The 24,510-nt window shown below is 38.4% G+C and overlaps 2 protein-coding genes across 2 annotated transcripts in view; one reads left to right on the top strand and one right to left on the bottom strand.

The window, feature by feature from the left end:
• Positions 1 to 19,866, top strand: part of LOC140945320 (cubilin-like) — a 64,790-nt gene extending 44,924 nt beyond the window's left edge. Inside the window, exons 6-18 of the mRNA XM_073394359.1 lie at positions 2,041 to 2,424; positions 4,505 to 4,876; positions 5,922 to 6,305; positions 6,661 to 7,032; positions 7,605 to 8,020; positions 11,595 to 12,045; positions 12,697 to 13,131; positions 13,379 to 13,816; positions 14,339 to 14,722; positions 15,586 to 15,624; positions 15,739 to 15,774; positions 18,106 to 19,280; positions 19,685 to 19,866. Coding sequence (XP_073250460.1) covers positions 2,041 to 2,424; positions 4,505 to 4,876; positions 5,922 to 6,305; positions 6,661 to 7,032; positions 7,605 to 8,020; positions 11,595 to 12,045; positions 12,697 to 13,131; positions 13,379 to 13,816; positions 14,339 to 14,722; positions 15,586 to 15,624; positions 15,739 to 15,774; positions 18,106 to 18,164 — 3,770 coding nt within the window. The 3' untranslated portion in view covers positions 18,165 to 19,280; positions 19,685 to 19,866. The remainder of the gene's footprint in view (positions 1 to 2,040; positions 2,425 to 4,504; positions 4,877 to 5,921; positions 6,306 to 6,660; positions 7,033 to 7,604; positions 8,021 to 11,594; positions 12,046 to 12,696; positions 13,132 to 13,378; positions 13,817 to 14,338; positions 14,723 to 15,585; positions 15,625 to 15,738; positions 15,775 to 18,105; positions 19,281 to 19,684) is intronic.
• Positions 19,867 to 20,761: 895 nt separating this feature from the next.
• On the bottom strand, positions 20,762 to 24,119 carry LOC140946244 (transcription factor Jun-like). Its single transcript, XM_073395339.1, has one exon. The coding sequence runs from the start codon at positions 23,968 to 23,970 to the stop codon at positions 22,948 to 22,950; it is 1,023 nt and encodes a 340-aa protein (XP_073251440.1). The 5' UTR covers positions 23,971 to 24,119; the 3' UTR covers positions 20,762 to 22,947.
• Positions 24,120 to 24,510: the final 391 nt, after the last annotated feature.

Raw genomic sequence — 24,510 nt, 5'->3', positions numbered from 1 at the left:
AAATAAATGTGTAATGTTCTTTTACAGTCTGTCCGAATGTGACAACTTTGAATGAAATTTCAGGAGTCATCACTAGTCCTTTCTATCCCAGACATTATTCTACTAATCAAAGCTGCAGCTGCAAAATCAGGGCAAGAAAGGGAAAACGAACTATATTCACTATTGAAGACATGGATTTTTCTTGGTGGTGCAGTAGAGTATGATATGAACGCCAACAAAAAGATTTCTTAAAATGCATTTCCAATTCGCATATAATATTATGGTTTCATTTCTTGTTCATTCGGAACCAATCGATAAATATGTTCATACACCACCGTGTATCTCGCTCGAAAACTATACCCGATTTTAGACCTAAAAGGGCAAAGTCTACAACCGTTTTCAAACCAAAACGGCGCAAAAACCATACCAATTTCTTTCTAAAGGACAATAATTCTTTCTAGAATAATTTGAATAATCACTCGCGGTTTCCCCATTTTCCCTCAGTTCTTCAATCTGTCTTGCTAACTTTGCATATAGTGAAGATCCTCTCTGGGTCATGGTCATATATTTTTAGATTTTCACTGCTTCCAGGTTCTTGACCCTGAGAAAGCAAATTTTGTATGAAAACAGGTGTCTAAACCACTATGTAAACTTCTAGCTGAAAATAACTTAGGAGAGAACAACATAAACAGCTGATCTATAGCGTAAAGCCGGATGATGTATACTAACTTTTTTAACAGTCCCTTCTTATTACCATTTTAATTTATACGGGGGCATTTTAACCAAAAATTTGAACATTTTTCTATCTCTTCTTCACTAAAGCTAGCAACAGGAATGTCGCCTGGAATACCATCGACTTGATCGTCCGCCGTGTTAGTTATTTTAAATTTGCCGCAAGGGCAAAAGGCTCACTTCCATGCAACTTCCGGTTTTTTTCTAACTTGCGATCAGCAGGTTAGTTTTTTTCTGGAATCGGAAAATTATAGAATTTCTTTGTTTTGGGGGGGCTCCATTTTCGCCGAAGAAATCTCTCCTGCAAGAGCCAAACACGTACGCGAACAGTCGAGTTTGCGGGTAAACTTCCTCGTATAAGAAGATCTCGAAAGCAACGCGATAAATACTGGCCTCTTGCTGGGCACAAAATTATTTTTTGTGCCAAATCACAGACTGAGGGCCACTAGTTCATCAGTTTTACTGTCATCTGTCGTGTTTATTCTATTAGTTCTGAATATTTTAATTACGATTGAGGGCGACTAGTTCATCAGTTTTTACTGTCATGTGTTACCCTCATTAAATAAAGCTGTTACTTACTTACTTACATTCGAATAAGACCTAACACTGGTTCGTCAAGGGTAGCATCCCAGGGGCTCTCTCGCCCGACGTTGAAAACTTTTCCCGCGGTTCCTTTTTGGTTTTGACTCAACTGACCGCCCCTGGGTCCCCGAGGATTTTTTTACTAAAGAAATAATAATATTTTAAAAGTAATAACGATCATAATTTCTCACAATTAATGCTGCGTTGTTTGTGAATTTTCCTAATGTAGCTATTCTTCACATGGGCTTTCATAACAAAGAAAGACATCCTGAACGACAGAACAATTTTTTTATGCAGAGTAAACGCAGGCACCTAATTCCCTCTAAAATATTTGTTTCAGTCACGGAACAGACTCTTAAAAACATCGTAAGAAGGCAGTCAATAGGCCCTTTTGCAGCTTGCCATTCACGTGGTAAAAAAAAAACCGTGCTGGAGAGCAAACGTCGCACTGGGACAAGACAAACAAAGTAAATTATCATTTAAAATTATGGGTGCCTTTTGTTTGCCATGTCCCAGTAGCCTCCAGCACGGCGGTTTTGTACCGCGTGAATGGCTAGCTGCAAAAAAGGGCCTATTGTCTGTGACTTGTTCACAGTATAATCTCGATAATTTAAAAAACGTTATCTCATACACAAACCAAAAAAAGGTTCTGCGCATCCCAAAATTATTAACTCCTTCCTTTCCACATTTGGTTTTGATCTAATTCCTTCTTTCTACTTACACTCGGTCCATTTATAATGCATGCAGTCTGTCCCAATATGGCAACCCTGAATGAGACATCAGGAATTCTTACCAGTCCTTACTATCCAAGGCGTTATCCTTCGAACGTGAAATGCAGCTGGAAAATTATAGCAAGTAAAGGAGAACGCATTTTGGTGTTCATTGAAGACATTCATATCACGAACTGTGGTTCATCTTGCACGTGTGACTACCTGGAAATACAAAATGGCTCATCCTCTGATGGCATTTCAGGCAGGCGAAGATGTAGATACTATAAAGACCATGGTATAGTATACCATTCGGTAAAAGATGTCCTGAGGGTGACGTTTGTTTCTGATAGTGGTACTTACCGGCGGTACCGTGGATTTAGGGCAACTTACATCAAAGTGAAATATAATGCAACAAACACAGGTAGGTTATATAAAAATCGGCTTTAGCAAAGTTAAAGTTAAAGTTAACGCAAAGTTAAAGGTTTATGGGCAGGTGATCAGTTGATCAACTTTCAGCAAGTTAGATCCTTGAAAACATTATTGCCTTATAACAGGCTTACAGCAACTGTAACACTCAAATACTTTACAGAGTAAAGCAACACAAACCAAAATTAATGCCGATGAAATGCCAACAATTTTCATTCGCATGATGTTAAAAGTCTTTTGTTGCGAATCTTCTTTTCTTTATGTTTATCTATTGCAACCTTCCGACTGAGTTTCTTTTTTTTTTCGTTCACAGACAAATTACTCTTTGATTTTTAATCATAAATCCAAATCATGTTTATTTCCTCTTGTTGCAGCCTGTACCTCTGGCGAATATCTTGATGGATTGAGTGGATTCTTTTCAACTCCAAATTTTCCAAGTAACTACCCTCAATACAGCAAATGCACATGGAATATCACAGTTCCCAGCGGGTACATCATTAAACTTAGTTTCCTCTACTTTCGATTGGAGCCATATCGGTATATTCCCTGCTTTCATGCCCGTGTTACAGTCTTAAATGTTGCTTCAGATGATGGGTATCAGCCGTTCATGTTGTGCGGTGAGTCTCTTCCTCATCCAGTGTACTCGGTAGGGAATTCCGTTCAAGTCATATTCACGTCCCTGCGCAGTCAATACCCAGGGTTTAACGCAACTTACACGGCTATCACTTATAGTTCAGGTACGTGGTATACATTATCTACAAGAAATCAATGATTGAGATAAGATTTAAAAACCATCACCACCAACTACTCGCGCAATGAAAGGTTATAATCCAACAAAGTCTTCTCAAGTAAAATCATAGATTCCAAATCCCAGAACTTGCGAACATATTTCTCACAGTTAATGTTGCTTTGTTTGTGAATTTTCCTAATGTAGCTGTTGTTCACATGGGCTTTCATAACAAACAAAGAAAACGTGAACGACAGAACAATTTTTTTTATTCCAGAATAAGCGCATGCGCCTAATACACACTACAATGCTCGTTTGAGTCAAGGAACGGAGTCTTAAAAACATCGTAATAAGGCAGTCAATTATCTGTGACTTGTTCACAATGTAATCTTGATAATTTGAAAAAAAAGTTATTCCGGATACAAACCAAAAAAGGTTCTGGCGCATGTCAAAATTATTAACTCCTTCCGTCCCGCATTTAGTTTTGATCTCATTCCTTCTCATGTTAACTATTAATAGATTCTTTCTTGATAGTGGTATAATTCTAATTGTCCTCGATACTTAAGCTCAGTACATTTATACTCCTTGCAGTGTGTCCCAATATGGCAACCCTGAATGAGACATCAGGAATTCTTACCAGTCCTTACTATCCAAGGCGTTACCCTTCTAACGTGAAATGCAGCTGGAAAATTATAGCAAGTAAAGGAGAACGCATTGTGTTGTTCATTGAAGACATTCATATTGCGGACTGTGGTTTATCTTGCACGTGTGACTACCTGGAAATACAAAATGGCTCATCCTCTGATGGCATTTCAAGCAGGCGAAGATGTAGATACTATACAGACCGTAAGATAATATACCGTTCGGTAAAAGATGTCCTGAGGGTGACGTTTGTTTCTAATAGTGGTACTTACCGGCGGTACCGTGGATTTAAGGCAACTTACATCAAAGTGAAATATAATGGATCAAACACCGGTAAGTTCAAGTATTAAAAATCGGCTTTACATGCAAAGTTAAAGGTTTATGTGCAGGCGATCAGGCGATCAATTTTCAGCAAGTTATCTAAAATATTACTGCCTTATAACGGGCTTATAGCAACTGTAACATTCAAATACTTTACGGAGTAAAACAACAGAAACTAAAATTCCGATGAAATGCGAACAATTTTCATTCTCGTGATGTTGAAAGTATTTTGTTGCGAATCTCCTATCTTTTATTTTGATCTATTGCAACGCTTTCCTGATTAAGTTTTTTTTTTTTGGAGGGGGCGGGAGGGGGGTTCACAGCCAAAATTACTCTTTGATTTTGAATTATAAAGCTAAATCGTGTTTATGCCCTCTTTTTGCAGCTTGTACCTCTGGCGAATATCTTAATGGACTTAGTGGATTCTTTTCAACTCCAAATTTTCCAAGTAACTACCCTCAATACAGCAAATGTACATGGAATATCACAGTTCCCAGCGGGTACATTATTAAACTTAGCTTCCTTTACTTTCGATTGGAGCCATATCAGTCCATTCCCTGCTATAATGGTCCAGGAGCCCGTGTAACAGTCACAAATGTTGCTTCAGATGATGGGTATCAGCCGTTCGTGTTGTGCGGTCAGTCTCTTTTTCATCCAGTGTACTCAATAGGGAATTCCGCTCAAGTAATATTCACGTCTCTGCGCAGTCAATACCCAGGGTTTAATGCAACTTACACGGCTATCACCTATAGTTCAGGTACGTGGTATACATTATTTAGAAGACATCAATGACTGAGTTAAGATTTAAAAACCATCACCACCAACAACTCGACTAATAAATGGTAATCCAAGAAAGTCTTCTCACAGGTAGCCCAAACTCGAAATTTGAGCATCGGCGAGCATCGGCATTGTTGCGTTTTATCGCGTTTTATGTAAACGGTTTTCTCTCTATATAAATATAGAGAGAAAACCTTTTACATAAAAACCCATAAAACGGCCATAAATCGCCCCGTGGACCACACAGGAGAGACGTTAACACACATTTTAAGTAAGGTAAGCTGTTTTTATTGAAATCCTTTCATTTTCGTAGGTTACAGAAACGATAGGTTTTTTTCCCATACAAATCCTTATATTTTGAATGATGTTACGCAACAATGCCGACGCTCGCCGATGCTCATATTTCGAGCTTGGGCTACATGTGGTCTTCTCAAGTAAAATCATAGATTCCAAATCCCAGAACTTACGAACAAATTTCTCTGTTAATGTTGCGTTGTTTGTGTCTAATATAGTTTTTGTTCACATTTGCTTTCATAACAAAGAATTAAGACAACCTGAACTACAGAACAATTTTTTTATCCAGAGTAAACATAGGCGCCTTAAACCTATAAAATGTTCGTTTGAGTCACGGAACGGACTCTTAAAAACATCGTAAGAAGGCAGTCAATAGGCCCTTTGCAGCTTGCCATTCACGTGGTACAAAACCCCGGTGCTGGAGAGCAAAAGTCGCCCTGGGACAAGACAAACAAAGGAAATTGCCATTTAAAATTTATGAATGTCGTTTGTTTGCCATGTTCCAGTGGTCTCCAGCACAGCGGTTTTGTACCACGCGAATAACTAGCTGCAGGGCCTATTGTCTGTGACTTGTTCACAGTATAATCTCCATAGTTTAAAAAACATTTTTTCATACACAAACCAAACAAAGATTCTGCGCATCCCAAAATTATTAACTCCTTCCTTTCCACATTTGGTTTGATCTAATTCCTTCTTTCTACTTACGCTGGGGCCATTTATAATGCATGCAGTCTGTCCCAATATGGCAACCCTGAATGAGACATCAGGAATTCTTACCAGTCCTTACTATCCAAGGCGTTACCCTTCGAACGTGAAATGCAGCTGGAAAATTATAGCAAGTAAAGGAGAACGCATTTTGGTGTTTATTGAAGACATTCATATCGAGGGCTGTGGTTCATCTTGCACGTGTGACTACCTGGAAATACAAAATGGCTCATCCTCTGATGGCATTTCAGGCAGGCGAAGATGTAGATACTATAAAGACCGTGGGATAGTATACCATTCGGTAAAAGATGTCTTGACGGTGACGTTTGTTTCTGGCAGTGGTACATACCGGCGGTACCGTGGATTTAAGGCAACTTACATCAAAGTGAAGTATAATGCAACGAACACCGGTAAGTTATTAAAAATCGGCTTTACACGCAAAGTTAAAGGTTTATGTGCAGGCGATCAGGTGATCAATTTTCAGCAAGTAAGATACTTGAAAACATTATTGACTTATAACAGGCTTATAGCAACTGTAACATTCAAATACTTTACGGAGTAAAACAACACAAACTAAAATGCCGATGAAATACCGACAATTTTCATTCGCATGATTTTAAAAGTGTTTTGTTGCAAATCTCCTTTTTTATGTTTATCCATTGCAACCCTTTTGATTGCTTTCTTACTTTTTTTGGTTTACAGACAAAATTACTCTTTGATGTTCGATTAGAAAGCTAAAAAATGTTTATTCTCGTCTTGTTACAGCTTGTACCTCTGGTGAATATGTTAATGGACTTAGTGGATTCTTTTCAACTCCAAATTTTCCAAGTAACTACCCTCAATACAGCAAATGTACATGGAATATCACAGTTCCCAGCGGGTACATTATTAAACTTAGCTTCCTTTACTTTCGATTGGAGCCATATCAGTCCATTCCCTGCTATAATGGTCCAGAGGCCCGTGTTACAGTCACAAATGTTGCTTCGGATGATGGGTATCAGCCGTTCATGCTGTGCGGTCAGTCTCTTTTCCATCCAGTGTACTCGGTAGGGAATTCCGTTCAAGTCATATTCACGTCTCTGCGCAGTCAATACCCAGGGTTTAATGCAACTTACACGGCTATCACTTATAGTAGAGGTACGTGATATACATTATTTATCAGACATCAATGACTGAGATAAGATTTAAAAACCATCACCATTAACAACTCGACCAATAAAAGGTAATCCAAGAAAGTCTTCTCAAGTAAAATCATAGATTCCAAATCCCAGAACTAACGAACATATTTCTCACAGTTAATGTTGCTTTGTTTGTGAATTCTTCTAACGTAGCTGTTGTTCACATGGACTTTAATAACAAAGAAAGAAAACGTGAACGACACAACAATTTTTTTATGCCAGGGTAAGCGCAAGCGCCTAATACCCATACAATGCTCGTTTGGGGCACGGAAAAGACTCTTAAAAACATCGCAAGAAGGCAGTCAATTGTCTGTGACTTGTTCACAACGTAATCTCGATAATGTGAAAAAAGATATTCCGCACACAAACCAAAAAAAGGTTCTCGCGCAACTCAAAATTATTAAGTCCTTCCGTTCCGTATTATTTAGTTTTGATCTAATTCCTTGTCAAGTTAACTAGATTCTTTTTTTAAAGTGGGATAATTCTAATTGTCCTCGATACTTAGGCCTAGTTCATTTATATTGCTTGCAGTCTGTCCCAATATGGTAATCCTGAATGAGACATCAGGAGTTCTTACCAGTCCTTATTATCCAAGGCGTTACCCTTCTAACGTGAAATGCAGCTGGAAAATTATAGCAAGTAATGGAGAACGCATTTTGCTGTTTATTGAAGACATTTATACCACGAACTGTGGTTCATCTTGCACGTGTGACTACCTGGAAATACAAAATGGCTCATCCTCTGATGGCATTTCAGGCAGGCGAAGATGTAGATACTATACAGACCGTGGGATAGTATACCATTCGGTAAAAGATGTCCTGACGGTGACGTTTGTTTCTGGCAGTGGTACATACCGGTGGTACCGTGGATTTAAGGCAACTTACATCAAAGTGAAGTATAATGTAACAAACACCGGTAAGTTAGTAAAAATCGGCTTTAAACGCAAAGTTAAGCGCAAAGTTAAATCAATTTTGAATGTCATACATTTATAGCGGAGTTCTGGCGCGCGAAGCGCGCCTTCGGAGCACCATGGGTAAGTAAATCTACCCATCCGAGAAAATTTGGTAATCACGTGACCGTACACCGCCCGCAGCCCGCCCGTCCGTCCGCACCACAGGAAAACCAATGTTCAATCTCACACTTTCTAGCTAGTTTGGTAGCACAGGAAGACTGATATTGAACACATATTGTACATCAATGTTGTGATCAATTGACAACTGTCAAAACAGGGTATCCGCTGACCAGTATCACCTGACCGTATCGCGGGCTCAGGTGTCGACCGATCGAGGTCTAGTATCTTTTTGAAGTTAACCGCTGACAAGTTACTAGTTTTAAAATGATCGCAGGATCAAGTTTAATTTTTTTAAGTCATATGAAATATGTTGTGTTTTATATGTGTCGCACAATTAAAGTTTTGTTTTAAAACTGACCTCGGAAGCTAAAATTCAGCCAGTTTTTACAGGCAGGGGAAGACATGCCAGTTGCTTTTGATTTTTCTCACCAAGGTCACGCGTTGGTCACGCTCAGGGGCCCTGGTCACGCTCTACGTCCAATGTTTATGCTCTGATTGGTCAAAATTTGACAGGTGAGTTCATGCGGAAAATTTATGCAGCATCTTGAAACTTGTTTACTTTGACAGCTGAAGCTGACGGAGTTTTGTGTCAACTTGTGATGTTTTTAACTGTCTTTCTCCGCTGAATGTACGAAATGAAATTCTGCTGCTATCAAGAGTCTTCTGTTATTCATAGCTAGTTTGTTTATTGGGTTTTTGGTTGAGAAATACGTCGCTTGTCAAAGTCGGAAATCCGATTTCGGATGGCATCGTTTTCGTTTGTCACCTTGCTTGATGCGTAAGACGGTTGAAAAGTCTGAAGCGATTCTGGCCTTACTTGATAGTTTTCAGAGCATCTCGAATGGTAAGCCTGAGTAATTATTGTATTTGATGTTTGTTTTTTATTTCTAACTTAATGAAGTCGGGCGTAGTTTACGCGGCTATTTAGTTTATGCACGTTTGTAAGATTTGAGACAATGATCGATTGACCGAGTATCAAGTTTGATTATAAGCTTATAGAACTTTAAAAAGCCTTTAGACATTTTCTCACTGCAAATAGAAAGAAAACGTTCCAAAGTATATTTTGTTATAATTCTGGCTGTAAAAGAAAGCTTTGAGCTATTTTCTTGCCTCGAGTTCTTCTTTGAAAAAAGCAAACGCCGGGAACTGCCGGCTTAAAACATAAACAAGGATTTTCAGAGACACTTTTTACTTGTCTTCGTGAATGAAAATTGTTGTCTCTGTATATGTTTCACCGAATCATTATCCTTTTATTGATTGTTAGTAGTCTCTTTTGCAATTTTAGTCGCTGTGCCTGTTGTTTTCAGTCGCTCACGAACATCGCTTGGAGGAGTAGTCAAAATGCCGCGTGTATCAAACGCTTTTGAAGATTACACATAGTTATAAAACCGTTAATATAAAGAAATAAACATAATAAATTTTTTATCATGTTAAAGCGTTTAACTCTATTAATCTTGATTTAAACAGTCGACTTTGGCGCTTGTCAAAAGTGAGAACCGGCAAGCCGTATAGGTGATTTTAGAAATTTTTTTAACGGTTTGGGTAAAAGCCCACGCGTGCTTCGATCGACCTGAATGTTGAATGAGTACAATTTGTATTGCAAAATTGTGATCTGTCCGAGGTCTGTATGATAAAACAGTGCCTCATGGTACTGTTTCACCTCAGATGATGTATAAAAAGTATAAAAGGTTGGTTTACACGTCCCCAGACTTGTCAGCAAGATTTTGTAAAATAAATTGTAAACTTGTCGAACGCAAAAAATTGGGCCTGATTTGTTTTCCGAGAAGTTGTTTTACAGGCCTAATCTACTGTGATCAAGAGCCATGTGATCAAAGATGATTGCTATTTTTTGGGTGTACATATAAGGCTATCAACTCGATGTAAGATTAAGTTCACTCTTAGCTTGGACTGTTTGCAAATTATTTTTCTTCAAAATCACTTAGCCTTTCCCTTAAAAGTCACATGAATGTGCTCCAAAGTTAACTGATCTGTAAAATACAATTACAAGTTTATTGTTTGATTTAAATTATAAATTCGACTTAATAGGAGCTTCGCTTTTAGCCCTGGCTAAATCTATATATTATGTTAATAGTTTCTTAATAGTTTATTGATAATCAATTTGTGATTTCATAAATTCTATATGCAAATAGTTTCTTAATAATTGTTTATTGACAATTCTTGAGTATTTACTTTTTTTATTTTTATTTATTTATTTTATTTATTTCATTTTTATCTTGTTTTTTTGTTTGTTTGTTTTTTGATTACCTGTACTATTAATGTTTGTCTCTGAAAAGCTTCCACGGGGAGTTGACAATAAAATTTGTATTGTATTGTATCAATAGAGTACCGAAGTGTGACGTCATAGAAAATGAAATTTGTGAAATTATGGGATTTGTTAAGATATTCCGAAAGAACAACGTCCAAGACACCTACTCGCCAAAAATTAGCAATTTGGAGCAGATTGTCTCTGAGATATTAACCCAGTTATGCTCCGATGACTCCATACAAATCCTTTTAAATCTTACCTGGTTCCTAATCTTATGAACCAAGCCAAATTTAGAAGGATTTGTATGGAGTCGTCACAGCATAACTGGGCTAATATCTCAGAGACAATTGGCCCCTAATTGCTAATTTTTGGCGAGTAGGTGTCTTGGACGTTGTTCTTTCAGAATATCATAACAAATCCCATAATTTCACAAATTTCATTTTTATGACGTCATCACTTCGGTACTCTATTTTCAGCAAGTTATATATAGAGGATATTACACGGTGGTGCGAAGGTATGAATTTTATTTTCGAGTGGCAAAACAATATTTTACGACCGAGCGCAGCGAGTAAGTAAAATATTGTTTTTGCCCCGAGAAAATAAAATTCATTTCTTCAAGCCGCCGTGTAATGTTTTTTTTATTATATAGACAAAAAGACATCGATAAAATAATAGATTTTTATGCGCCAAAAAGTAATTGTGACGGCTCAACTTTAGAGTACAGCAATATAAGACATTGTTTTCAATAATCTGGAGAAATAACACTGAGCTGAATAGGGCTCTACATTGACAAAATATAAGCAAAGCTTTGAAAAATGTGTAATTAAAATTCAAAGGACGCAAGACGCCTACAAGTTTTGGAGGGAAATTACCGAAATTACGTCATCGATAAACTCACGTGTGAGATTATGGGAAATAAACCACTCGGGTCCCAGATGTAGTTTTTATGAATTTTACGAGTGGTATATTTTCCAGTAAGACACTCGTGTCTATATAATAAAAAACATTATTGTCTTATAATAGGTTTATAGCAACTGTAACATTCAAATACTTTACGGAGTAAAACAACACATAACTAAAGTGCCGATGGATTGCCAACAATTTTCATTCACATGATATTAAAAGTGTTTTGTTGCAAATCTCCTTTTTTATGTTTATCTGTTGCAATGCTTTCCTGATTGAGTTTTTTTTGGTTCACAGACAAAATTACTCTTTGATTTTGAATTATAAAGCTAAATCATGTTTATTTCCTCTTGTTGCAGCTTGTACCTCTGGCGAATATCTTAATCAATTTAGTGGATTCTTTTCAACTCCAAATTTTCCAAATAACTACCCTCAATACAGCAAATGTACATGGAATATCACAGTTCCCAGCGGGTACATCATTAAACTAAGCTTCCTTTACTTTCGATTGGAGCCATATCAGTACATTCCCTGCTATAATGCTCCAGAGGCTCGTGTTACAGTCACAAATGTTGCTTCAGATGATGGGTATCAGCCGTTCATGTTGTGCGGTCAGTCTCTTTTCCATCCAGTGTACTCAATAGGGAATTCCGCTCAAGTAATATTCACGTCTCTGCGCAGTCAATACCCAGGGTTTAATGCAACTTACACGGCTGTAACCTATAGTTCAGGTACGTGGTATACATTATTTATAAGACACCAATGATTGAGTTAAGATTTAAATACCATCACCATCGACAAATCGCCCAATAAAAGTTAATCCAAGAAAGTCTTGGATTCTGGATTCCAGGAGTGGATTCCGGATGTCATTGGCATTTAGATTACTGATTCCAATCATAAGTAGGATTCCGGTTTCCTCAAGTAAAATCACAGATTCCAAATCCCAGTACTTACGAACATATTTTTCACAGTTAATGTTGCTTCGTTTGTGAATTCTTCTAACGTAGCTGTTGATCACATGGGCTTTAATAACAAAGAAAGAAAACGTGAACGACACAACAATTTTTTTATGCCAGGGTAAGCGCAAGCGCCTAATACCCATACAATGCTCGTTTGGGAAACGGAACGGACTCTTAAAAACATCGCAAGAAGGCAGTCAATTGTCTGTGACTTGTTCACAATAAAATCTCGATAATTTTAAAAAAGTTATTTCCGACACAAATTTAAAAAAAGTTTCCGGCGCATCCCAAAATTATTAAGTCCTGCCGTCCTGCATTTGGTTTTGATCTAATTCCTTCTCAAGTTAACTAGATTATTTTTTAAAGTGGTATAATTCTAATTGTCCTCGATACTTAGGCCTAGTTCATTTATATTGCTTGCAGTCTGTCCCAATATGGCAACCCTGAATGAGACATCAGGAGTTCTTACCAGTCCTTACTATCCAAGGCGTTACCCTTCTAACGATAAATGCAGCTGGAAAATTCTAGCAAGTAAAGGAGAACGCATTTTGTTGTTCATTGAAGACATTCAGATTACGACCTGTGGTTCATCTTGCACGTGTGACTACCTGGAAATACAAAATGGCTCATCCTCTGATGGCATTTCAGGCAGGCGAAGATGTAGACACTATACAGACCATGGGATAGTATACCATTCGGTAAAAGATGTCCTGACGGTGACGTTTGTTTCTGGCAGTGGTACATACCGGCGGTACCGTGGATTTAGGGCAACTTACATCAAAGTGAAATATAATGCAACAAACACAGGTAGGTTATTAAAAATCGGCTTTAGCAAAATTAAAGTTAAAGTTAACGCAAGTTAAAGGTTTATGTGCAGGCGATCAGGTGATCAATTTTTAGCAAGTTATGGAAAACATTATTGCCTTATAACAGGCTTATAGCAACTGTAACATTAAAATACTGTACGGAGTAAAACAACACAAACAAATTAAAATGCCGATGGAATGCCAACAATTTTCATTCGCATGATGTTAAAAGTGTTTTGTTGCGGGTCTCCTATTTTTTATGTTTATCTATTGCAACGCTTTCCATTGATGTTTTCTCTTTTTGGTTCACAGAGAAAATTACTCTTTGATTTTGAATTATAAAGCTAAGTCATGCTTATTTTCCCCTGTTGCAGCTTGTACGTCTAGCGAATATCTTAATGGACTTAGTGGATTCTTTTCAACTCCAAATTTTCCGAGTAACTACCCTCAATACAGCAAATGTACATGGAATATCACAGTTCCCAGCGGGTACATCATTAAACTTAGCTTCCTCTACTTTCGATTGGAGCCATATCGATATAGTCCCTGCTTTCATGCCCGTGTTACAGTCACAAATGTTGCTTCAGATGATGGGTATCAGCCGTTCATGTTGTGCGGTCAGTCTCTTTTCCATCCAGTGTATTCGGTAGGGAATTCCGTTCAAGTCATATTCACGTCTCTGCGCAGTCAATACCCAGGGTTTAATGCAACTTACACGGCTATCACTTATAGTTCAGGTACTTCGTATAAGTTATTTACAAGACATCAATGATTTAGTTAAGATTTAAAAACCATCACCAAGAAAGTCTTCTCAAGTAAAATGACAGATTCCAAATCCCAGTACTTACGAACATATTTCTCACAGTTGATGTTGCGTTATTTGTGAATTTTTTTAATGTAGCTGTTGTTCACACGGGCCTTCATAACATAGAAAGACATCTTGAACGACGGAACATTTTTTTTTATGCCAGAGTAAGCGCAGGCGCCTAATACCAACTACAATTAATGTTCGTTTGAGTCACGGAACGGATTCTCAAAAACATCGTAAGAAGGCAGTCAATTGTCTGTGACTTGTTCACCATATAATCTCGACACAAATTTTAAAAAAGCTTCCAGCGCATCCCAAAATTATTAAGTCCTGCCGTCCTGCATTTAGTTTTGATCTAATTCCTTCTTAAGTTAACAAGATTCTTTTTTTAAAGTGGTATAATTCCAATTGTCCTCGATACTTACGCTCACTCCATTTATGTTGCTTGAAGTCTGTCCAAATATGGCAACCCTGAATGAGACATCAGGAGTTCTTACCAGTCCTTACTATCCAAGGAGTTACCCTTCGAACGTGAAATGCAGCTGGAAAATTATAGCAAGTAAAGGAGAACGCATTTTGTTGTTCATTGAAGACATTCATATGACGAACTGTGGTTCATCTTGCGCGTGTGACTACCTGGAAATACAAAATGGCTCATCCTCTGATGGCATTTCAGGCAGGCGAAGATGTAGATACTATACAGACCGTGGGATAGTATACCATTCGGTAAAAGATGTCCTAACGGTGACGTTTGTTTCTGATACTGGTACATACCGGCGGTACCGTGGATTTAAGGCAACTTACATCAAAGTGAAATATAATGCAACAAACACCGGTAAGTTAAAGGTTTATGTGCAGGCGATCAGGTGATCAATTTTCAGCTAGTTATATAAAACATTATTTAGCAATGAATGAGGCTGAGTATCTTATGAAGAATTATGGAGATCGAGGAGGGTGTTATCCGTCGAGACCGTACGCCGAGGCGGATAACACCCTCCGAGATCTCCATAATTGTTCATAGGATGCGAAAGCCGAATTCAATAATTGTTTTATTATTCTTTCAAAAGCCATTATCTCGCTTAGTTCCAGCTGCAGTTCTTAATCTTGAAACGAGTGAAGTGTCCGCCATTTTAGTTTTCAGAACGAAAACAACTCAACCTCGTCCACAGGTCTTCTCGGTTAACGGTGCATTAACCTGTAGAAGGCTGCATTTTTGACGTCATTTCCTCCTTAAACACAAAATTCTTCCAAATTTGGTCATCAGTAAGTGCTTATGGTGAATTATGCGTGTGCTTTTAGCCAATCAGAACTGAGGAAATATTTTGAATGAATAATAATAATGCTTTATAACAGGCTAATAGCAACTGTAACATTCAAATACTTTACCAAGTAAAACAACACAAACTAAAATGCCGATATTGGAAAACCTCCGTTTTCGTCTGTCCTCACGTAAACGAGAAGCCGGCGTTTTTAAAAATGTCCTCTGTGGAGAGCGTTTTCTAAAAGATGCGTTTTCAGTGACCGTTTTCAACGGATACGTGTGGACGGTAGGCCAGACCGGAGAACAAACTAAAACGGATACGTGTGGACAGGGCCTTAGTGGTACCGTACACTAGAAATATAACGTTAATTATACGTTTTGCGAGAGAAACTAATTTCTTTGTTTTTGTTTTGTTCGTTTACATGTCTTTTCGTTAGAGTTACCACACACAACTACTACAAAAGTAACACCTGAAAGTGAGTATCATATGAAGATCAAAGAATAAAGTTGTAACGAGGCAAATTTCTGATTTTACTCCAATCTGGAGCTCACTTAAAAACTTATTCATGATATTTTTGGTTTCACAATAGCAACAAGCACCCAAGACTCAGAAATGACACCCACAAGTAAGTTTCTCAGGAGGTTGAAAGAGCTATGAATTGGAAAAGATGGGCACTTTTCCAACTTTAGTTAAATGCTATGGAAAAACAGTCGAATCTCCCGTAAGCGACCATGGTGGTCTCTTCGTAAAAGAGGTCCGGACACATCTATTTTTTTGAAGAGAATGTACTTTTTCACTTTGTGGAAGAGAAGTTACGATATGTGTACTGTAGTTCCATTTTGTCACTCAAATGTCTTCGTATGCATTGACAGGCGAACAAAGCGAGATCACACCATGCACTTACGGGAGGTTAAAAAGAATGGGAAATTATAAAACCGTCGACCGCAAAACGCTGTCGCAGTTGCTAAAGAGAGGTGGTCGTTTACAACAGGTTTTAAATACCGGGCTTAGAGTGGTTTTGGTTCTCACAAGGATGTTTGACTTTCTTTTTTTCTCCCTGTCAGTCTATGATATCAGTCAGATAACAGTTGACGTCGAAACAAGTTTCTCGGATTGTTATTATATTTTCGGGGCTTCTAATTGCCCGTTTTTGTCCACTATTAGTATAACTTATTAGGGCCATTTACACGAGGAAAAATAAGACGCGTCTTACATAAGACGCGTCTTAAATAAGACGTGAACAGTACCATTTATACGAGCATGTCTTATCTAAGACAAGAACAGCTCGTATAAATGGTTCGCGTCTTATTTCTGTTCTTGACTCGTTTTCATGTGAGTGTTGCCCGTAGCAACGGCAACCAACAAGGCGCAAAAATTTTCCCGCCAAAGATTAACGCATGCGTACCATGCGTTCGCGTCTTATGTAAGACGCGAAGGTCATTTATACGAAGTTTTTCTCGTCTTAGCTAAGACGCGTCTTATCTAAGAACAGGTGTTAAGGGCTGTTCTAAAATAAAACGCGTCTTAGCTAAGTCGCGTCTTATTTTAGACGAAATGTGCCGTTTATACAGAAAGTTTGCGTCTTATTTACGACGCGTCCTATGTAAGACGCGTCTTATTTTTCCTCGTATAAATGGTCCTAATATGTGCCGGGCACTTGAAATAAGATGATTTCTACTTCGAATCGAATAGAGATCACGGGTTAATTATGTTCATGTTGCTCCCGATAATCCATCTTGGACAAACATGATTAGCCATGATTTCTCAGTTCAAGAGGATTGAACTCATATTCTTACGATCTTGGTCAAAGTATCTATTTCAGACTCTAAAACACAGGGCTAGAATTTCAAACTTAGGGCTTGGAATTAAGCCTTATTAGATAGCTGGTTTTTGAGACTTTGCAGTGAGAAGGAAGAAAAAGTACTGAAAACCATGCATTTACAATTACTGCGAACTTTGAGGAAATTTGTATTGAACCTATACTTGTGACGTAAAAGGCTTTGAATACAAGTTTCCGCTTGTCAGATTCCGGAGTAGTGATTTTTAACTGTAGTGTAAGTTGATTTCACCTCCATTTTTTATCCAGTTTGAAAGCTCAATGTAGATTTAAGCTTGATAAAGTGAAATCTTGTTTATTAAGTCTATTTCTCAAGTGTTAAAGACTTAAAATCCAAGATCATTTGGTGCATGGATCATCTTGCATTTAAGCTTTTTTAATTAATGCACAAAAAAACTTTAATTCAAGTTTCCATTCCACAAAAACGGCTTCGATTGGAGTTTTCAAATTAAGGAAACTCAAATCAGTCTGACATTGATTTAGATTCAAGTCTCCATACCAGAAAAATGGCTTAGATTGGAGTTTTCAAATTAAGGAAACTCAAATCTGACATAGTTGAGTACCATTCAATATTTCTTAATCGTGATCCTTGTTAAATGCTTTTAAAATTTTTTATCTAATCTACACTTATATTGGCACAGTGTGAATGAAAATTGTCTCTTCTGGTTACTCCATATTAAAGCTTAAATTAATTGGTTAAAATATTTCCTCGATGAGCGAAAAAAAAGTGCAAAAATGGACTAAAAGAAGGGTTGGTATAGGCAAACTAATAGCTCGTCTGCTCTACATTAGTATAGGTAATAGCATAATTAGTAGTGATATTTGGCATTAAATACCACGAGTGATATTTTAAAACTGTTAGCCAATCAAATTGCAGAAATTTCTCATGTAGTAGTATAAACTGATTAAGGGAAGAAATGTCTAACAGGAAGAGGCTTCAACTCACAGATCAGATCAACATTGGTACTTTGGGCTTAAAGAGATATTTTTGTGTTTGAAATGTTTGGATAGGTTGCTTCATCGCTTTATAGTAGACAATTGAAATATATTTAGTTTGTCGCCATCTATAAGATATAACTATTTCCTAACCCTAATCTATTTCCTTTTCATTGTTTGTAGGGGCGATGTACAGTGAACTTGAGAATCGGAGCATTGTTGTTGTAGATATTGATAAATAGATAATTGACAGGCGTGGCAGCATGCGTCAAAAAAGCTGTTCAAACCAGGATTTAGAATTCTCCCCTGATCCACAACCTTTCGTGTATTGGTCAGTCCAGTTTTGAGGCGCAAGAAAAGAGATAAGATTGAGAACGAAAACTGAGTAAAGGGAAACTGCGAATACTTACAAATTTTTACCCTTCCCTGTTCGCTCATTAGGGTCATGTAGCAGCTGCTCGGATGAGAAGTCACCAACTGACCCCCAAACAATACTGAAACAATCGAAAGAATGACATGTCATTGTTTTCTGCGACCAATCAGGAGAGACCTTGCGAGCAGCACTACACAACTGGCTTATTATAGCGAGTATTGTTTTATAAGACACACATAACCCGTCTTCTAAGGTAGCCTGTTCTAGGCTCTCAGATTGTGGGGATGACCCATATACATGTAAGTGAAAGGTAGGGGAAAAGGGGTTTTGATTGTAGTGTGCTAGTCCAGCAACAGATTTCTCAGCCATCTACCTTACAGAGTGGATTAACATTGACACTGACTGATGCCATTCATAACAAGGGGTAGTTTGCAACGAGTAAGAATAGCGTCTCGCTACAAGTACCTTGATTCTGCATTAGTCACTGGAAATGCAGAAGGGTGAACGCAGGGCCATGCTAGCCTGAGAAAACAGCCAACACTTCGCGACGCCACCACTGGTTTCTCCGCGCGAAATGACGTCTGGGAAATGACTGCAGAAGGTGTCACTACGTCGAACCGCGAGGGAAATTTTCTTCAGCCAATAAGAAGCACTACCCAGATCTGTCATCAGTATGGAATTTCTGCAATCGTTTTTAAGACGTCATTTCGCAGTGAAACCAGTGGTGGCGTCCCGAAATGTTGAAGGGCCATGCATGTTATTTAGTTTAATAATTGCTTGGCTTAAATTATCTTATTTACATTCTTTACATGGCTAAGGAATAATTCCTCTTTTTATGATATATATTTTTTTCACCTCGGAAGGAAACAGTTGAAACTTGCAGGTTGCAGAATTAACAGATCTTGACAGTGTGATGCATTGGCATGGTTCACTAGAATCAGCCGCCACTACGCTTCGTAGCTGATACACTCATGCTCGATGTTAGGTAAGACAAAAAAATCACTTGTGTTGTTTGTGACCTGTACAATTTTGAGAAGCAAATCCATGCATTTCTGAGCAAAAGGTGTCTTTGTACTGCAGTTAAAAAGTGGAACAGGGCAAGCCAGCTTCATTTGTGACCCTAGTATAATGTACATCATAAAACATTAAATGGGTGTGCCTTACCAAGGCTCAATACAATTTCTAAACTTGTACTGAGGTTCCAGTTTGTCAGGGCATACAATAATATTTACACCTGTCCACTAGAGAGGATCATATTATACGTTTACGAACTCATAGACCCTATGATGGTTAAGGGTGAAAGGGGCTACAAACGGAAACCTTTGAGAGCTTTTTCAATTTAAGTGATTTTATAGCATTTGTAAGTCACCCATACGTTTTCCTTTCCAGGCACTCATGCAAGTGACTTTACAGGATTGGACTCACTCAACACTGTCAACAGTCTATGAATTACAAAGTGTCAATACACCTTTATTACAATGTATCCTATTATAGGTACACTGTAAAAATATTTTTCAAATAAAAATGCTAAGTTTAGTTGAACATAATACTTTCTTTTGCGAATTACGATAAGAAGCTTCGTAAAATTTCATTTAGGAATCAGTGAGTCAGTGAGTCAATCAGCAGCCATCTTGGATGAAAACTAAGTAGTTTTGACACTCATCCAAGATGGCTGCCCGTAACGCAAAGCGCTCGATCTCAATGATCTTACGGAAAAATAGGGGACTGTGAACAGTCTAAAGTATACAAAAGGTGGCAAAAACTGTTCTTTCGGTCTGTAAAAAGGCCCAGAGTGAAATGGCTGACAGGAGCAACTTTTGGCTCTCGAGAAAACATTCTGGTTTTGTGATTTATTCTTATTTTGAAAACGGTGCATTTACATCAGTTAAGATTATGCAAAGTTCTAACCCAAATATGTGAAAGGGGTACCATTTGTCAATAGAGGGTAAACAAGAGGGGTAACTTTTTTGTCACCGGGTATTTAAAAGGGTAAGGGGTTGAAACTCAGGATGGAGACCCCCTTGTTACAACTTTATTGAGTACCCCCCGGGGGATAACTCCTTGAACCCCGCTTGAAACCTTTCCACTTTGGTAGATATAATGTATCGGTGTCTTTTGCCTTTTCCGCAAGGATCAAAGTAAGCTATAATTTATTTGCCGTTTGTTAAAGAGTAACACTTTATTCGAAACAGTACCAAGCTAGGTCCAGCCAGTTGGCTTTGATACGTTTTAGTTACTTTTTTAAAATTCTAAGGTATCAGTCTACTTTGTTGTATTTACATGAACATGTCAGTTTGACAATTTTTATGCCAAGCACCGAGAAGCTCCAAGGCTTGGATTTCGATAGACTTCTTTATGTTGTATGTTTTGTTTTCCCACACAGGTCTTGTGATAAAACTCCAGAGGACCGTTTCTTTCAAATGTCTTCTTATTCACGTGCGTATCTACGCATAATTTACGAAAAGACAAAGGGTCAAGTTCCCCTGGGACCTCTATTGGGAAACCAAAACATACAAGCTAAAGAGGTCTATTGGACCATTCCTCGAAGCACAAGAAGGTACAAAATGTCACAATTGATAATCAAGGGTTTTTCAGTTAAACGTAATTACAATAAAAGAGTCATTCTATCAGCAGGTAAGAGACGTTAGTTATCAAGAGAGACATAAGAACAGCTCGTTAGAACAACCGACAGATAAATTTGTCGGCCATGTACTGAGCAAAATAAGCTTCTCACACAAGCTTTTAGCCACATTTACAACAAACCTCCTAAAACGAAGGTACGACTTAATATCGGAATAACACCGAAACATTGGTCAACAGACCTCCAACCAAGCTTTACAGCCTGTTAATCTACAGTGAGTGAGATAGCAAAAATAAAATCTCTGGGAAAGAACTCGTGGTGAATTTTACTATGCCATTGAATGGCGGAGACAGACTTGTATATTGTTGAATATCGAATATTCAAACTTCTGGGGAAGGAATAAGGAGTGGCCTATGGAAACCACTGTCTTGTCAGAATAAAGTGAAGTAGTTAAAAACTGTTTCACGCAGTTGAATCAAGATTTAGACATGCGAGACCGGCCAACAAATCGATCAGTGTAGTACAAAATCTGCCGCTAGATAAAACAGTGAAGGAAAATGTAACTAACGCGGGAATCACGGAAAACGCTGACTCGGATTGGGACTAAAGTGGCCAAAATTTCAGTGGATTGTAGTTGGACCTTTGAAAAGTGTTCAGTCAAACAGCTTTTCAAAGTTTATCAATGCATAGCTCTTTTTAACTTTGAACCAACTTTGCTTTAAATAACAAGACATTAACGTTATCGAGACTCGATACATTTAGTTTTCGAATCTTGGCCAATAAATATGATTACCTATCAGGTGAACTATCATAATATAACAATAAAATATAATACATAACTAAAAACTAGTAATGATATACTTTAAAGAAAAAATATCGCATCCTGTTTTTTAAATGGAGTGGGAAAAATGACGGCCAAACATGGTAAGTTTCTGCTGGTGAAGAGACATTCAAAAAGAAGGACCAGGAATGCTATATTCCGGCCTCGCGAGCTAAACACATTAAAATACGGTAAATGGAATCTAACTAAAAGAAAAGCTTGAAAGGTTCCCGAAAAGAGAAAGGGCAATTGAACATAATTCTATTTTCAAAACGTATCGGCCCACACAAATAAAACTGGTAACAATTGACTATTTCACGCTTCGAAATTAAGTCAGCAATTAGGCTTAGATGCGAAGATAATAGCCAATTGAAGAAAGAGATCTTTCCTGAAAAATTAGTATGAAATCCTCTGGATTTCAAAATTTTTCTGGTGGGCACACCCCAAAGGCCTCTCTTGCGGCTCACGCCCGTTCGGCGACGGCAGATCTTGCCTACCTTATGTCGAAAGTCTGGTTACGGCCCTGTAACTTAGCTGCATGGAAGCCGGTATCCCTCTCGATACCAAGGTGCGTGAAATTTTGAACTGGATTTTGAACTTTTCGGAACTTTCAACTCCCGTCGGACCGTGACGGTACGGAAAGCGTAAGAACCACCTGCTGGGCGGAAAAACCGATCGAATCTTTGATCTTTTATCGGAAGTGAAAAGGACAAACTTTCGCAAGAAAATGTCATTCGGATCAGTCATTCGTAATTATTTTCTAGAATAACTGACATGAATTTCATAAATGTGATGAGATATTCGAGACGCCACTGATCCGTGATATTTTTGTGTTTGTTAACTCTCCCACTTCAAATCGCAGTCCGGCCACCTGCAGCCGGGCCGTAAAAAAACAGGTTTCAATAAACACGGGAGTGCAAAAAAATGGGCAAATTCCTGGCATTTTCATCGCTAGATTTACCGTTCCATAACATCAAATCTTACCTTGAAAAATTCAAATTATTCAATAAGAAAAACGAACTTTAAATCTGTCACTCCCAGTGGCCACTAAAACGAAAGATTCCGAACTTCATATTGCAAAAAGAATTAAACAATAAACATTACTATGGTTAAGTATTATTTGATAGTTGTCATTCCGTCAGTGGGCACGCGTAATATGTTTTTGGACGATCACTATGAAGCTAAGAATAGCTTGACTAATGGAAATTAGGAATTTACTGAATAAAGAGGCGATAAATGTGAGAATAAAATCTAATAGGCCGCCGTGGTTATAGAAGGCAGCTGGCAGCCATAAGCTACATGCTCGAGGACCCGCTGTTTTAGTTCACTGACTTGCTGCCGCAGTGCATTGGCTACGGCATTAAGTTCAATATTTTTATCTTTTAACTGTTGCACTCTTACTTCAAGCTGAGCTTCTCTTTCAAGCTTTTTCTTTCTACACTTTGACGCAGCTACTCTATTTTTCTGTTTCTTGCGTTCCCTCTTGACGATCTCCTGAAGTTCTAGATCGATGGGAGGTAACGGTAGAATGTTCCCTTGCGGTTTCAACGTCTCTTCGTAGTCAAAATTCCCGGACTCCCCCATGGGGCCATTGCAGGACACTGGTGGCGTATTCGACTCGTGATTTTCAAACGCTGCTACCCCGGCAAAACCGGGATTTCTCATCTCATAGGAAGTCTCGTTAAGCGCAACTTGACTGTGAAAGTTATTATGAGTGTTATCCTGTTCGACCCAGCCATTATTGACACCAGAAGGAGCGGGTATCGCATTCTGCTTATGAAAATGTTCGACTGGTTGTTGTCGGTCGTGTATTTGCTGAAGAGCTTCAGCGAAACCCTGGACATAAGCCTCGTGTTGCTGTTTTACTGTATTACTACCTTCGCGTACAGCTTTCGTACAAGTCGGTGACTTGGGATTCTGAACGCTGGCCAGAATTTTCTCAAACTCTGGTGAAATCAGATTAAACAGAGTGAATTCCGGTGAATTAAGAGTCCCTGGATTTCCTTTTGGCGTTAGCCCAGTGTTGCTCGCAATAAACTTCTCCAACTCAGGAGAAACCATCTTAAAAAGCGTCAACTCGGGTGAATTCTCAGCGTAAATGCCTAGTTTGCCGTTTCCCCTGAGATCTTGAACCACCGAGGGCAGTTGGGTTCCGTCCAAGTTCAGCCTTAGTGAGTTCTTATCATATCGCGAGAGATTGTTCACCGGTACGGAGGTTTGTTCGTAAAACAAGACATCCATGTTGTCGCAGCTTCCTAAAACGTGCTCACCCATTCTAGGAATTCTTTGGCCGTGTCTTTATGTGTTAGATAATCTGAAATAAACGTAACTCTTCGCCAACAGAAGCCGCTATGGTCGACCATCATCTAATTTTTCTGAAATTAAGTCACCCTTCCTACCAAAACATCACGTCACCTGGCAAGCCGCTCATTGGTCCGCAAAGTTTTCGCGCCAAAAAATCTAACGGTTGACGCGGGATAACTTTTTCAACAGACGCGACAGAAAAACTTACATTCACGGGTCTTCAATGTTTCACTTTAAAAAAGTAGGAGGTTGGAAGTTAAAGGCGCACTTTTAAAGCCTTATATTGTTTGTGATGATTATCCCGGCTGATAAACACGGAGTAACATACCGAGTGTTTCACTTGTGTCCACCTGTAGGGCACCCGCTAAAGGGTCAAAAGACACAGGAAACATACCAGGGTCTAACAGTATATTGGTAACAAACCATGCGATAATAATCATGTTTTCTCGGTGTCACACCGAGCAGAAACTAAAACAACGACAAGCAGATAATAGCAAACCTGGTGTTTAT

This window comes from Porites lutea, chromosome 8 (genome assembly GCF_958299795.1).
Source record: "Porites lutea chromosome 8, jaPorLute2.1, whole genome shotgun sequence".
Lineage (NCBI taxonomy): Eukaryota > Metazoa > Cnidaria > Anthozoa > Scleractinia > Poritidae > Porites > Porites lutea.
Note: the sequence above shows the minus strand (reverse complement) of the source record. Positions and strands in the feature narration are given on the sequence as shown.

What these genes read in the sequence shown, in the direction of transcription:
- LOC140946244 (XM_073395339.1), bottom strand. Translation starts at nt 23,970, where the DNA reads ATGGGTGAGCACGTTTTAGGAAGCTGCGACAACATGGATGTCTTGTTT.